This window comes from Syngnathus leptorhynchus, chromosome 15 (genome assembly GCF_054491065.1).
Source record: "Syngnathus leptorhynchus isolate UIUO chromosome 15, UIUO_Slep, whole genome shotgun sequence".
Classification (NCBI taxonomy): Eukaryota; Metazoa; Chordata; class Actinopteri; order Syngnathiformes; family Syngnathidae; genus Syngnathus; species Syngnathus leptorhynchus.
In genome coordinates this window covers 7,350,636-7,365,992 of record NC_141209.1, presented here as the reverse complement: position 1 = coordinate 7,365,992, position 15,357 = coordinate 7,350,636, and the positions used below count along the sequence as shown (strand labels likewise).

General features: G+C 40.1%; 1 protein-coding gene across 4 annotated transcripts in view; it reads right to left on the bottom strand.

Annotated features, from left to right (window-relative positions):
• arid1b (AT-rich interactive domain 1B) overlaps positions 1-15,357 on the bottom strand; it is a 126,481-nt gene that overhangs the window by 95,052 nt on the left and 16,072 nt on the right. For all 4 annotated transcript variants that reach the window (XM_085931236.1, XM_085931239.1, XM_085931237.1 and 1 more), the window contains one exon: positions 3,960-4,163. In XM_085931236.1, the coding sequence (XP_085787362.1) occupies positions 3,960-4,163 (204 nt within the window). The remainder of the gene's footprint in view (positions 1-3,959; positions 4,164-15,357) is intronic.

Here is a 15,357-nt window from a genome sequence, read left to right as displayed (position 1 = left end):
GTTTGGTGTACTTACATTATTAGAGTAATAACTTTTAATGTGTTGATGAAATTCTCTGAATCGTTTTTAAATATTACTGGATCTCGATTTGAGAAAAATCGTGAATGAAATCCAAATTGAAAAATGTCCTAAAATCATTCAGCTTGAGGTATCGATACTTGAGTATCGATACACACATTACTAACTCAGTCACAGGCATGCATTAATGTATGATACACAGGCTTAGGGGCAGTGTGTTTCCTGAGCCATCATTACTAAAATCTTTGTCTATGCTTGCCTCTTATTACGGGATTAAGCCAAGCAACAACCCAGGAGAGGTTTAGCCAAATGTCAGCGAGCTGCAGAGTGAGGAATGTGTCAGAACATGTGCATGAATGCATGTACGATCATGTGAGATGTGTACAAGGATACACTTCCTGTATAAGCGTGTGAGACTACTATATTTTACAAAATCGAGTATACTACTCAAGTTAAAAATATTTGGTATGAATATGTTATTGTATTTTTTCTGAGAAGATGGACATTTTCACTCTTCTCCTCTGTTGCCAGCAATTTGGACATCATTGGCTGTGTTGAGTAAACTTAAGGGGATTGAATATTTACACGGTCATAAAAGCTGTATACATGCAATTTACAATGCAGCAGTATCATTTCTTCAGTGTTGTGTTATGAAAACATACACGGATCATAAAATATTTACAAAAATGCGAGGAGTGTTCTCGTTTTTGTGACAATCCAAACTATACAGTATTATGAATAAATAATTGTTAAAGAAAAAATTCTCTGCACAGTACACACGCAGTAAGGAAGACAAAGGATTAACCAATTTACACTTTTATAGATGTGTTATTTATAAAAAGGAAAGGCCTAATTTTAGCTGGCTTTAATTATAGTGTAAAGCAGAGGACCTTTTGTCCTTCCACTAAACCCCAACACACACACGCACGCACGCACGCACGCACACACACAGCAGGCAATTCACAGAGGTAGACACATATCTGTGACAGGTTGCCTGGCAACATCGCAGCATGTTTGGCTGTGACAAGCTGGGTTTTCAGCCCTGAGGCGCAATGCATCATGGGGGATTGTGTTGCCAATACAGTCAAGATAGCGAGGCTGACATCCTGAACTGTTTTGGCAACATGTGACGACAAGATATGGTAGTTATGGGGGTCCTCTCACATCTCCTATGACACACGTTTTCTCCATTTTACCATGATGTAATTAAAAGTCATGGTGGCGATCGATATCAAGCACGCCACCTTTTTTTTTTTTTTCCTTTTCTCTGATGTGACCTCTGACCTTATTTCTGTAGGTGAGGCTCATTATTCTCATGCGAGCGTGTGGAATTAAACCTCCTCTAAAGTCATTACTGTGCGCTAGATTTCTAGCAGCTGCAATAATGCAGTCAATGCGGTGGTGGTGGTGCTGCGTTTAAAGCCAGTACCAGATAATTAGAAACTTTAGAAGCACAGTTCCCATGGCTATAGCCAGAGTGAACAACTAATTCTATTTGAACTAATTACGTTCCATAGCGCTATGCCGTGATTGCTATGCTGGTGCTCGGCCTCCCCTATGTAATACGCTAGAGGGGCTCAACGTGAAATAGTCCAACGGATGTGTTTTTGACTGTGTGAGTGACAGTATGTTATGGCATCGGGTCTCATGGCATGCACACATCTTGCACGACAACTTCTTTCCCTGCAGGCTCACAACTGCATGCGTTTCATTCAGTAAAGAATTTGTTTGGGAGTCCGAGGACATCGTAACAGTATATCAGTGAGTTTGAAGTTCTACTAATAAAAGGTGGGTAGTAATAAGCTATATTTGTTTTTTTACATTTACTCAAGAAACCATTTGGGATCAATTGTACTTGTCAGAGTAGTTTTAATGGAGTATACCTTTTACCACGTCACATTCCACATACCCCTTGTACTTTTTATCGATAGGGATTTATTTGGATTATCAGCCGTTTATTATTACATTTGACTTTTAAACTCTAAGATAACAGTAGTCCCACTTGAGTACAATAATAAATGAGATATTTGGAAATAATGTGGATTGCCCCTGATAGTTGTTTTTGTTACATCATTTGCTGTCGCTGCAATAGTGACAACAATGACAAATCAATATTTAAGGTCAATGTTCAATGCGGCAATCAAAGCGCTGCCAAATCTGGCATCTGCTGTGAATTTTGTTGCGACACCTCCCCGCACATAAAAATCTCCATATTCCTCGAAAGCCTGCTATTGCAAATCTTTTTTTTTTTTTCAGAATGTCTAACTGTTCACATGCAGTATACATAGCACGCGTATCTACTTAATGTTCATTAAAAATGCAAGAAATCTGCATGCTAATGTGTTTTCCTCTCCCTCTACTGCTCGTTCTCTCTCTGGCCTTGCTATATTTAGAAGCTCACTCGCCTCAGTGTGAGCTGTCCAAGTCCAATGGAAGCGACCAAGCTGTCACAGTAAATAGCAGGCAGCGGCAGCATAGGACACTGTGCACCTCTCAGTCTGTCTCGTACTATCTTCCAAACACACACTCGCTCATGAGCGCACACACAGAAGTCAATAGAATATAAGAAGCTTGACTTCATTCTGTAAATGTTCTACAAACCTACTAGCACACAATGCAACTAATACTAAGCGGATGTTCTACTAAATGTTCACATCCTTGCGCAAAAATACGATTTACTTATGACGCATCATTGTCTCCAACACAAGCTCATTGTGTTGCACTGTGATGTTTCTGTGGGGCAGTAATCCACACGAAAACACTTGTTGATAACAAGCGAGCAGCTCATAGAAATATGAAATGAAACACTTAATGGGAGAAAGATAAAGTTGAAATGTACACCCTCTACTCCGAGCATCACCTCAGCTACCCCATCGGTGGAAGTCTAAAGAAAAGTGAGTGATGACCAGAAGTGACACCAGCACAGGCTGTGATACACACTGCTTGGTAATTTAGACCTTGTCTCAAATTGAACCTATAAAGCCTTCAAGGGTGGAAAAAATATACTGTTACTGCCTGATGACAACCATGGATGTCACATTTATGTTTTTCCAGGAGCAAGGAAAAAAAAAACTTGTTTGACGGTGAAGCATTTCATAAAACCACAACGACCACAAACGACTGTTATTAGACAGCTTTAGCACCGCAATCATAAATCTTTTCACGCTCACCACATTACATGTTGTGCTTTAATGTTGTGAAATGTTAACGCGGACTCTGTCTGAATGAGGACATACAGTATGTATGAATGAGGGCCTCCAGTGACATACATTTATGTAGGAATCGCAAATCTCATCTTGTAACAATGGTCCCAATGTCATTAAATTTTACATTTGAGCCAAATTTATTTTTTAGCATTATCTATACATACCCTTAGAACGTGAGCAGTTATACACAAGCAAAGGGCACCACATTTAAAACCTAACTTCTAATCTTTTTTTGATTATGAGGAATAGATTAAAAAGTCTAATTATTTATAGGTTTTGTAATTATTTAATCTTGATTGATATATAACAGTGTCTTCAAAAGTAAACAGTTTTTGATTAAAAAATTATTCAGATATCAGTGTTGAGCTGAATAAAATAGTAGACACAAAGGTAAATCATTTTAACATTGTAAAAATGTATTCAATTGCATTTCAATGCAAAGCAAATAGAAAATGTCCCTGGCCAGAACTGAATAGACCAAAATTATAGGATTTTTTTTTTTTTCCCCAAAATAATATTGCCATCAAATGGTTTACTGCATGACAGTTGAAAAGTCGGATCAGATGTCTCCTACCACTGTGAGTGAATCTATTTGATGTTGATGAACTAGTTTTGGTCCTGAAGCGAGTGACAATTAACTGACTATTGCATCATCTCTTATTAATTTTTCTACAGAAACTAACAATGCATTGTCATTGCCTTACGCAACAAAAAAATGTTGTTTAGTGAACATACCTGCTGCTGAGGATACTGCATGCCACCCATGCCCATTTGACCTCTTCCCGGCATGCTCATTGGATAACGATGCGAGGGAGGCGGAGTATACGGCTGGCTAGGAGTGTAAGGCCCACCCGCTGACTGCTGTGGGCTCGAGTAAGGATTATTGGCCATCCCGTAAAGTTGTGAGCGCTTCATTGCCATGAAGTCCAATGAAGACACCTGTGGAGGAGAAATGAAACATAAACTCAAGTGTCTTCGATTGCAAATTGTGATTGTAATTGTAGATGATAAAATGAATTCAACCGTCATCAAGCACGCTGAAGCCTTTGACATAGGTCAATTAAGTGCAGACCCTCGAAACCACATCAACAATTGATTTATCTTATAATGACATGTTGATTGGAGGCCTTAAATGGATGTCTGCAGGTCATGAATGAACTACAAATGGAATTACTTAGCAAAGATGTTTATTGTGTGGCTTCGGGGAGGAAACTTTGCTGGAAGAGGGCCAAAATGAAACCATTTAATTATAACGCATCTTGATTATAATGCCTGAAAAGGTTTTAATGGCGGTAAAAGTGGTTTAAAGCAACAAGAAACAATAGCAATAAAAAACTTTATAGCCTACAACCGCAGACCAACAGGGCCAATAATCACTTGACTACATCGCCACCTCACTTGTTGTTGCTTACAGCAAAACAGCACAAAATAGACATTCCACTGTTATGAATTATAAAATAAGGGACCAGCTTCAAGTGACAAAGCAATTCAAGTTGGAAGCCCTGGAGGGAATTCATGGCAGTCAAGTAGTTAAAGCAATCCAAAGAGCACTTGCAAGAGAAGGTGTCATCAATTCATTTCACAGTGAGTATTTCAGTGTCTTTTTAAGGGGGGATTTGAGGGGGTCTTGGTGAGACACTGGAAAATTCGGGATCAGTCCAGGCTAATCCGTCACCTGTAGCGACGTGTTTGTGTGTCGGCCGGGCAGATAATGCCGACTTCCCCTGCGCTGCCTTTCTCCTCTCAGGCTTTCACCCTTTTGTCTCACTGCCACTATGTTGGATCATGTGTGATTTATGACATTTTGTTCCTACCGTTCCTTACACACACACTTTTGCTTCTCTCCTTTTCTCGTCTCCACTGAGCATAACACACACTCACACACCACCACCACCACCCCACCGCTGCCAACTCCCTCCTCCCCAGCTCAATATCACCTCGTCGAGTGTGGAGAAGAAATTGCCACTGCCTCATATTGCCAGGCTAATATCAAGAAGACATGTCAGGGGATGGAAGCACTTTATTCAGCAGGTTACGTGCAGACCGTTCGGCGGTCTGGCTTTTAAAGTGGTTTTGTCTACCGAGGCGTGTGTTTGGAGTAGTTTGGGCTATTTCGCAGTGTGTGAAGGAAAAGTGTGTGCAAAAGGGTGTTTGGCTAGTGAGAGCGATGGTGAAAGAGAGCCAGAAAAGGCGTGAGGAGAGAACACAAGGGGGTCTGAAAGTTGTTTCGCAGTATGGAGGTGTTTGAGGCCTGATGCGAGAGAGGATTATCTTGCAAAGGTCAACACAAGCAGAATTTCACAAGTCTAACAGGGGGAAAAAAAAAGGCTGTTTTGAGAAATGGAGTTGCTCTAAGCAAGCTGGTTGGCATTATGCTGATTTTAACAGCTGCAACTTACCATTTATTAAATATAAATTAATTTGTCGATGAATCAATTAATGGGATATAAGTCCATCCTTTTTTCAAAACAGCATTATTTTAGATTGACGACCATAAAAAAAATGTCATTCATTAATTGGTTTTGCCTGTAGCATGCCAGAAAAACTGGCAAAAATATTGATTGTTCTTTGAAAAAGCAATTGATTTATTTTGATTCCACATCAAGATAATCAGTCCAACTTTTGTGGAAAGCTACATTAATCGGATATTTATACTTGTGAAGTTATCATTTGGACAATTTTGCATTTAAAGATAAACGATTCATCAATTATCAAAAATACTTAACGACTAATTGTCTACTTGTTGATTAATCAATGAATCGTTACCTCTACAATTTTGTCATATTACATGAAACTGTCAGGTCAATTCTTTCTAGGTTGCTTTAGATACAACCCAGGAAGTCTGTCTAATATTCTATCACATAGCTAAAGGGGTAGCAAAAATTTAAGGTGCAGTTATTGTTACATGCAACTTTTTGTTCTTCAGAGAAAAAAGTTGTTAAAAAATAAGTGTGGCGCAACATTCGAATTCACTGTTTCATAGTTTTGGTAATATTGCTGTTTTGCTAATTTGTACACTGTATTTATATGATGACATTAGCAATGTTTTCAAGTATTCTGAACCAGACTGTGTTCAACCTTTGACATATTTTAAATACCTCTCTGACAGCGTCGATCAAAAATAATTATCCTCAGCAGTACAGCTATGGTTACAACTCTTTCATCATCATTTCATTATATTCTGTAAGCCATAATGTGTCTGCTTTACCAGAAGAAAAAGCTGATATCTAATATGTAAAAGCACTTGTCAGAAATCCACATAAGGGAGTACATTAAAGGTATGAGCCAGAGTAAAAAGCAAAGGGGGAAAATATGAATCCTAATATGAATGTCTAATTTGTAGCTTCTTGTATCATATAAATAATAAATTCACAGTAAGACCAACAGATGAAAAGCTCTATTCAATACTGAAAGAGAATTAGAAAATTGCATTACAAAATCATTTCCTGCAAGTCTCATATGTAAAGGCCAATGAATTATAATTGAAAAAAAAATCTTGTTTTCACGAGAACACGTGAGTCTTTTCAACAATAGAATGCTTTCATTGTCATTTCACTCTATGCACCAAAAATACACTTGCCCTGCTAAGCTATAGTGGCACTCGCTAACCCCCCCCCCCCCCCCCCAAAACACCACTCAGTTCACCAGCTACATCTCAAGAGCTCCTCCACTTGTAACAACTACTGAGCCAACTCAAGTAAATCCCCTTGCACATGCTGCCAAGTGTATACACACACTAACATTGGCTTGCAAAAAAAAAAAAAAAAAAAGTGAACTGCAACACTTAAAAGTGCACTGGAATCAGAAAATAACTTCTGGGTTTTGGGAATGGAGAAGTGGATGCTCGATTAAACGCAAATATGCCCGCAAATATACCCCACACCCCCCACACACACACACTGAGTGAGGATTTGTCAAATAGAGCTGCTGCAGTGAAATTACAAGCAAGCAGACACATCAGTCCATCTTCCACATGTGACATTATCAACGCAGCCAGTTAACTCTCCTCTTTCCCAAACACAGCCTCATATCTGCCCTCGTGACAAGTTCCACTAAATGAGATTTCAGCTCACTGAAGGCTTCCTTGAGATATGCCCACCGATTCCCTCAAAGCACAAGAAACATTTCTTGACAAATTGAAACATTCCTATTTCCTCCCCTAAGAGAAATGAGTGTACTTAGGGGGGAAATATGAATATGACATGAACAAAATCATGTTTGTGCCAGAGGGGACAGTAGATTAAAAAAAAGTGTTTTTCTGTTTGCTTCATCTGAGCATGCTCTGAATGGAAGGGGAGAGTTGGGGGCAATAGAATTTCAACTGCTAAATTTAAAATTCAATTTATGAAGTCCTCTCTCTCTCTCACTTGCATTCTCGGTCTCGGGAGCTTGTATCTTTTCTTTGCAAAACAAAGCCATTATACAGAACATGGTGAAATTACTACGGGGTGAAACCTGTTAAATTGCTTTTGGAGTTCATTTGACAATAGTTTTATTTTAGAAAAACAGATTTCACTTCTTGGCGCTTTAATGTTGCGAGTTGTTATGCAGAAAGACACAAAAGGCTCAGACGTGGATTAGGAGACACGCTGGGATGAAATAAAACATAAAAACAATATTGGGCAATGCTTGCCATTCATTTCATTTTGAGCTACTGTATTATTATGATTATGATTGGTATTATTACGATTATGATGATTATTATTATTATTCACAAATAGTTTGCTACTTTTTGTTCTTCACACTTGTTCAAATTATCCCTTCTCCTATCAGCCCTTTTTCCGTGTCCACAAACACGTGTTTACATGCGGAGCAATACTCCTTTGGACATCACATGACTGATCCCCATTCTTTTACACCGCCACGCTGGCAGGATAGTACCGTATTTCCCGGACTATAAGGCGCACCTAAAAACCTAAAATTTTCTCAAAAGCCGCGGTTTATAGTCCGGTGCGCCTTATATATGGACCAAATTCCTAAATTTAAACTGGCCCGAAGCATTGTGTCATGAAATCAATCATAAGTGGTCCGCTGAAGACTATGAATCATCAAAAAGACTATGGATCATTATTTTGTGATTATCAAGTAATTTGTTGCATCTGATGTTGAAATAAAAAAGATAAAATGTAGAATGATTTGATTTGGATTAAAAATTTGACATGATGCATTAACGGTGAGTCTTATATAAGGACACAGTTTTAAAATGGGCCATTCATTGAAGGTGCGCCTTATAGTCCGGTGCGCCTTAAAGACCGGAAAATACGGTATAGCAATATTAGCTGAAGGATTTACGATGGAAAGCTCTGTGACTCTCCCCTCTTTGACGACGATATGCCATGATCGTTTTGACTCCAATGTGAAAATTCTGAACACGTCATTTGTTTTCTATCTTGCCAAAATGGCGTCGTTTACATTTGATGCAGTGCATTGTGGGATGTGTGAACATCAGCGTTATAAAATGCCCACGAGTGAGCTTCATGGATGGATGACAATATTTTGAGTATTATATTTTAGATTCCAAGCGAATCGTTACATCCCCTTGCATCACTCCAGCACATTTTAACATCCAGATCTAAAACAGCAACAGGGTGAGCCAACATAAGCATTATTATACCGTTCGCTCAATGCACGACCACTGCCTCTCACATTATCTCACCATGGCAATCTTAGAATCATGGGTGGCCGGTAAAATTTACCTTATCGGGTTTAGACAGTGGAAATGCAATTTCTCATTCACAGTGCTTCTTTCATTGAGTTAATGAGAATATCGATTTGCATGGAAACGCAGATGATCGACCTTCTAGGGAAAGGCTCAGCTACAGAGCTAATTTCCAGTGCCAAAATTTGAGTGTTTCCATTTGGGCTTCCATATGTTTGCATCGGTACGATGGTCTTCCTGTAACCTTCATGATGTACTTTATGGGCTACAAGCTGCTTTATTGAGCAACAGCTACTTCAGAAATGGTTTAATCCTCCAAAGAGCAATTCATTGGGCTATTATGTTTCCTTATAGTACTTGGCAGTTTAACACTGTGTGGAAAAAGTAAGCTTTTCCTCTTGGACAGCTCCATAAAAACATTTTCAGGTTGAGCGTTGCAATCGTTACAGTAAGTATTGGGTTTTTTTTTTCTAAAGCTCAATGTACTTCTTTTGCTACTTGGATTTATACTTTAACAAGATGAGGAGTGCTTACGGGGCAGATCGTTTTAAAACAGCTTTAGATGTCACCTAAAAAAAAAAAAGACATCAAACCTTTTTTATTGATTATCTCTTTTTCTCTGGGAGCAAATACTACCTGCCTTTTTTTTCCTGAGTAATGAAACCCTTTTAGCCGTGTGAATTTGGGAGTAGAAACAAATAAGGATAATTATTGTCTACGGCGCTCTGTGCAGCGCGTATCTCTTTTCGGAGAATCAACATGCTGCAGCCAGAGCCGTCGGTCCACAGGGACAATCACTCTTGTCTTTTATGTTATTTATTTATAACATGCAGCAAAGCACTCTCCAATTCCTATTACACAGTGGGCCTTGAGATGCCTTCGCCTGCAGAACAAAGCTAGACATTTGAGGCTTGAAAACACTTAGGTTTGGGCCTCCTGTTTTAGAAAACAGCATAAAATAGGAACAAGGGAGAGAGAAAAGATGGGGGAGGAAGGGAGAAAGAGAGAGAGACAGGAGCAGTGGGCGACGAGATCGAGTTCCATATTAATGTGTGCAAATTCCCCCGCTCCTGCTGACTAAGATTAGAAAAATTAATTTCATGGATGTAGAGACAATACTGATGTCATCAAGCGGAGAGCAGAAGAGCGCCGCACGTTAACTCTTCCCTGTCCGGCCTCTATTAAGCAAGAGTCTATTTTAATATCACCTTAAAGACTAAATGTATCGCGTGAGTGAGCCTCAATTTTGCCGACAAATAGGCGAGCTGTATGCACGGTGGCGTTCCGAGATTCAACGAATTACACTTTGCATCATAAACTGCATCTCAGCACGCATGCCTTGTTAGGAAAAAGTCCCGTAACAAATAATAGTGAGAAGCTCCGGTCCGCAAGGAGCTAGCTGGAGCCCTCCTTTAGCTCAATATGCATGCATAGGTTATGAGGATGAGATTATCCGAGGAGAAAGCGGGAGACAGAAGCCACGGAGGAGGTGGGTGGAGGCTCCCAGATAAACAGTGCATGTTTGGCAATGAGGAGGTTAGAATGAGAGTCAGACTGAAAGCGAGAGAGAAGTCAGATAAGAGGCTGCCGTAATGCAGACAACCCTTATGCTTTTGTGTTTGGCGCAATGCACATAATTGCTCTCTCCGTCGTGTCGCTCAGTGTTGGCGAGAGGTGTACCCTCTGCGTTTGACACCAATATTTACACCACGCACACACATGATCATAATTCATCCTTCCCAGCCCCCTCCCGCAAACGCGAGGGAAAGTTGCAGATCGCACGGTTCGTCACGGCCATCACAAAGACGTCATTAAGAGAAGGGAGGAGGAGGAGGAGGAGGAGAGATGGGGAGGGAGAAGAGCGGCTGCTTCATCTGTCTCAAGTGAGATTGGGGTCGAAGGGTCACCAGAGCCCTTTTCCTTTGCTGAATGAGAGCTGGAGACATAAATAGGAGGAAGAGACGGGAGGGGGGGAAAAAAAACTCAATGACAAAATGAGATCTATCTGACATGCCTGTGACACCCCATTAGAAAATGAAAACAAATAAAAGCAAACGGTGGGGAGGAAACAGCGCGAGCGGAGACCTCAAATTTGCTAGTCAAATCTCCTTCAAAGATGCTGTTTTGTAAGGCTGAATGTATTCCGCCTGGATTTGTCACATACATATATACAGTTTTATACAAAATGCATTTGAATTTTTCAAAAAGTTAGTTTCACTCCATATATTTCCAACAGATCTGTTCAGATAGCGTTTACTAATATGTATACTGCCTGCTGGTTTTCATGGTGACTTTTACTAACATGAACTAGGCCTGATGCATTCCGCCTGCTTCAACACTGGGACCCATTTCATTTAGTGGCCATGAAGGAACGAGAGGAATGTGCTCCTCGGCCCCCAGAACCCCATGGAGGGAGGCTCTTACGAAACCGAGTGAAACAGAGAGCGAAAGAAGAGGAGGAAAACAATGGGCCTCAAATGCAATGTTCAGCGTAACCTTCCTACAGCTTCACCTTCAGTTCCAACTCAAATATCAAAGCTATACAGTAAATGTCCACCATCTCACGTTTGATTGTGATATCTTTGACCCTAGAGTATTCTAAAAGGGGTACCAAATTGAAATAATTAGCCCATAGTACCTTCAATTATATGTTAATATTGATAATATTAATATATTTGAAGATTTATAAACAATGCCTAATAATAATGACTAAAAATCACAAGGTAGGAAGCTGATAAATAACATTAAACTAAAAATTGTCAAGATTTTGTTTTGATTTATTTTTCGTATCGGCTTCCTCAGCCACCCACAATCACGTGTTTGCTTGTATTTAATTTCTTGATTTCTGTCTATCCTTGTCATTCATTGTTGTGTTTGTTGTCTCCTGTTAGTCATCGTCCCAACAAGACAACCATCATTCCTGAAGATAGTAACCATTTTTTTTTCCATAAATGCTGCCCTTTTGCTTACTCGAGTCTCCGGTAATCCTCGCTGAATTACTGCTACTCAACATGCAAGCATGATTCCTCTCCTATTCAAGGGAATCACCATCTTTGCTAATGGAATGGTATTAGAGGGGAAGTGTGTTTCTACAGGTTGAATAATGAGCCAAGTCCTGTATTGCCAAGTGTGTTTATGAATTAGCCGTGGTTATTCATGATATTGTGCTCAGAGTAGGGTGAAAATACATAAGTGAATACTAAGTGAGCAGACCAACACAAATGATGCTAAAGGGTCCTGAGGGGGCTTTCTCTGCCATCCATTAGTCAGCCCTGTAAGGCAAAGCTTAACGAGCTCCTGAGGCTGGCCATTGGGGGAGTAGGAGCGCTGTGAATTATGAATGCGTTATCTAAGGCCACAACACAATAGCGCTCCTCCATCTTTGTTATTCAGCCTTTGATTTTCTTTAGCACCCCTAAAAAACAGATAAAGGCTTTCAATGAAAACGTCTTTCATCAAATAATCAATAAATACCAAATGCATTGCACCTATAAACAACAGATTTGTCAAACTAGGTCACACACATGATGTAGTTAAAGAGGCTCCCCACTAAAAACAAGGATTTACATTCAGGCAGTTTGTTTTGGAGCACTGCCCAGTCCTCCAGGGTGGAACTATCCATATTTCTTTGGTGGGTGATCCATCACTTTAGAAAAAAAAACACATACACAGGCACACAAATAAACAGATATCCTGACCTTACCTCGGGCGGATATTAGATACTCATTAAAAGTCACCTGAAACAATTTAAACCAAATTGATTTCATTATCGAGCCCAGCATGACACACGAGGGCCCCAGCTCTGACAACTCAGCTGGAAAATTTACCTTAATAATGAATTAGAGAAAAAGAAATTGATACGATCATCTTTTATACATATACAAGCTAATTGCCTACTCGCTTTTATCTGTGAGTTATCGTTGGATGGTTGATTGGATGGATGGATGGATGGATGGATGGATGGATGGATGGATGGATGGATGGATGGATGGATGGATGGATGGATGGATGGATGGATGGATGGATGGATGGATGGATGGATGGATAAAAAATGTGCTTGTGGGTTATTTTGTTTGGCCAAGTTACAAATTAGATTTAAAGTCAACCTCAAAAGCCCTTGTTTTAGTGCATATTTTATTTATTTTTTTCTTATTTTATGGCTATAATAACCTTAGCAGTAAGTGTCTTTCAAGCTTGTGATCACTTGCACACATACACACACTCCAGCAATACCCAACCTTGCTACCCCCTGCACACCTCCACAAAGAGGTCACTGGAGCAGCTGCAGCAGACATGGGCCTCGGTTTTCCTCCTGTAATGAATGTGAGCTTCCACTCTCCCACCCCGCTGTGAAAATTTCGCCACCCAAAAAAAGCTCTTTGGCCTGGATAGTGAGGCCCAGAAAACCGCACCCACCCGCCGCTGCGGCTCCTATAGGTCACCGTGTGGGAGGCTCCAGGCCTTGTGAGTCTGAGCCAGGCCTTCCATCTCCTTGACCTTGACTGAGAATCAATCACAGAAAGTCTAGAGGAACGCGAGGTGGGGGAGCAGGGTCGATCAGTGGAAAAGGCTCCAGGCCTGTGGGGGCTCTGTTGCAAAACCACTATTCGCCGCCTCCTTCACTGTCAAGACTCAGTGGGAAATCTTAATCTATCGCACATAACTCCTTAAAAAAATATTCACAAGCAAACTGATTCAAATTAACAATCAATGCTGGATTGAATTACTCACATAATTACTGTTTATATCATCCTCTGATATTATGTATGAGATTTAAGAATCCCAAAGGCATACTATTACTCAAGACATGATTCAACAACAATGTAACCACACAGTGAATCTAAAATGTCCAAACTGTGTGTGTGGTCAGAATAAGTGGATGTATGTTTTGTGTGTGCGTGTGTGTTTCTGTGTGTGTGTCTTTAACTAAACATATTCAAGGCTGTGATTGGCTAGGAACACGTTCAGTATGGAACCCAGCCTCTTGGCCATAGTCAGCTGGGATAGACTCGATCTCACCTTCGACCCAAATGAGGCAATGAGCAGTATTGAAAATAGATGGATAGACATGTTAGGGAAGTACATATTTCCCAGGTGTCGCAACATATCTTGGCTGCATGTACAGTAATAACGTGGTGGAGAGAAAACAGGGATGAATTCAACTAAGGAAGGAAAACTGACATAGTAAACAAAGGCCTACAATGAGGCGATCGATAATTTTTGCGTTCTTTTTTTATTTGTTCTTCATTACATGTTTTTTTAAGATAAATAATCAGTGGTTTTTTTTTTGCTCTTCCAATCCTGTTGATGCATTTCATTAGCTCGGTCAACCCAACAACACACTTTAGCATGACTAAAATCAATCTGTGAAATTATTACTCTCAATCTTACTGGGCAACATTCTCTGGTACTGCAAAAAAACAAAACAATCCCCTTCCAAAGTGAGTTCAAAACACGAGATGTTTGTTTCTGTGAACATATTCTTACATGCATACTGATCTCCTCTGTCAAATTTACTGACGACAGGGAGTTGCATCACCAATTTGACTCACATATCTCAATTTTATTAATGTTATAAAGTGTCAGGCAACTAAAAACTAAATATAAAAACAAATTTATGCCATGTATGACGGCTGCTCCAACTCTAAAGTTTTATACAACTTCAGAGCCATATTTTTCCCCCAAAACATAGAATTGAATTTCAAGGTGAATTCAACTTCAGCTACAAATATGTTGAGCGGAATGTGAAGTTACCTCAGAGCACCTACACAAGTCAACCAATCAGTAAGGTCATAACATGCCTTACAAATATGCCCTCGCATCTCTCAAATGTAAGTATTATGTGTGTGTGTGTGTGTGTGTGTGTGAGTGCACGCTTGTGTGTTTGCGTATGTCTGTGATCAGTGTGCACCATCTGTTTCCAGATGTTGTGTAGAGCACAGCCAGACGCTTGGCAGGCCTTCTGACAGGCCTGTGTTCCTTATTGATAGAGGGATCACAGAGGCAGAAGAGTCAGCCATACTCAGCTCGACCACAATATTGTCCTGTCTGCTGTTATTCATCTCAGTCAGCCGGGGGAGAGAGAATGGGAGCTTGGGAGCCAAGTTTGGAGCTGTCAGAAATGGGCCAAATCAGACTTGAATGTGTTTCAAACATTTGGAACGTAGCATGAGGAATGTTGGATTTGTCATCCACATGCAGCCCTATTCTATTCCTGAGACACAACTAAATAATTCCATGGTATTTTGATTTTAAAAAGACATCACAATGATAGTGAACCTGCCCTGCACAGCTTGGTAAATATCAGCAGGGGCCAACATGTCCATGCAGTGGTTGGACTCATGCCTGCTATAAGAATGCTACGATCACATTTTTTTAAATGGAAGACTAACATATAGTATTGTTTTGAGGGAAACAAAAAGACTCTTGCTACACTGAGTTCTCCAAATAAGAGGCACAGAGTGCTTGCTTCAA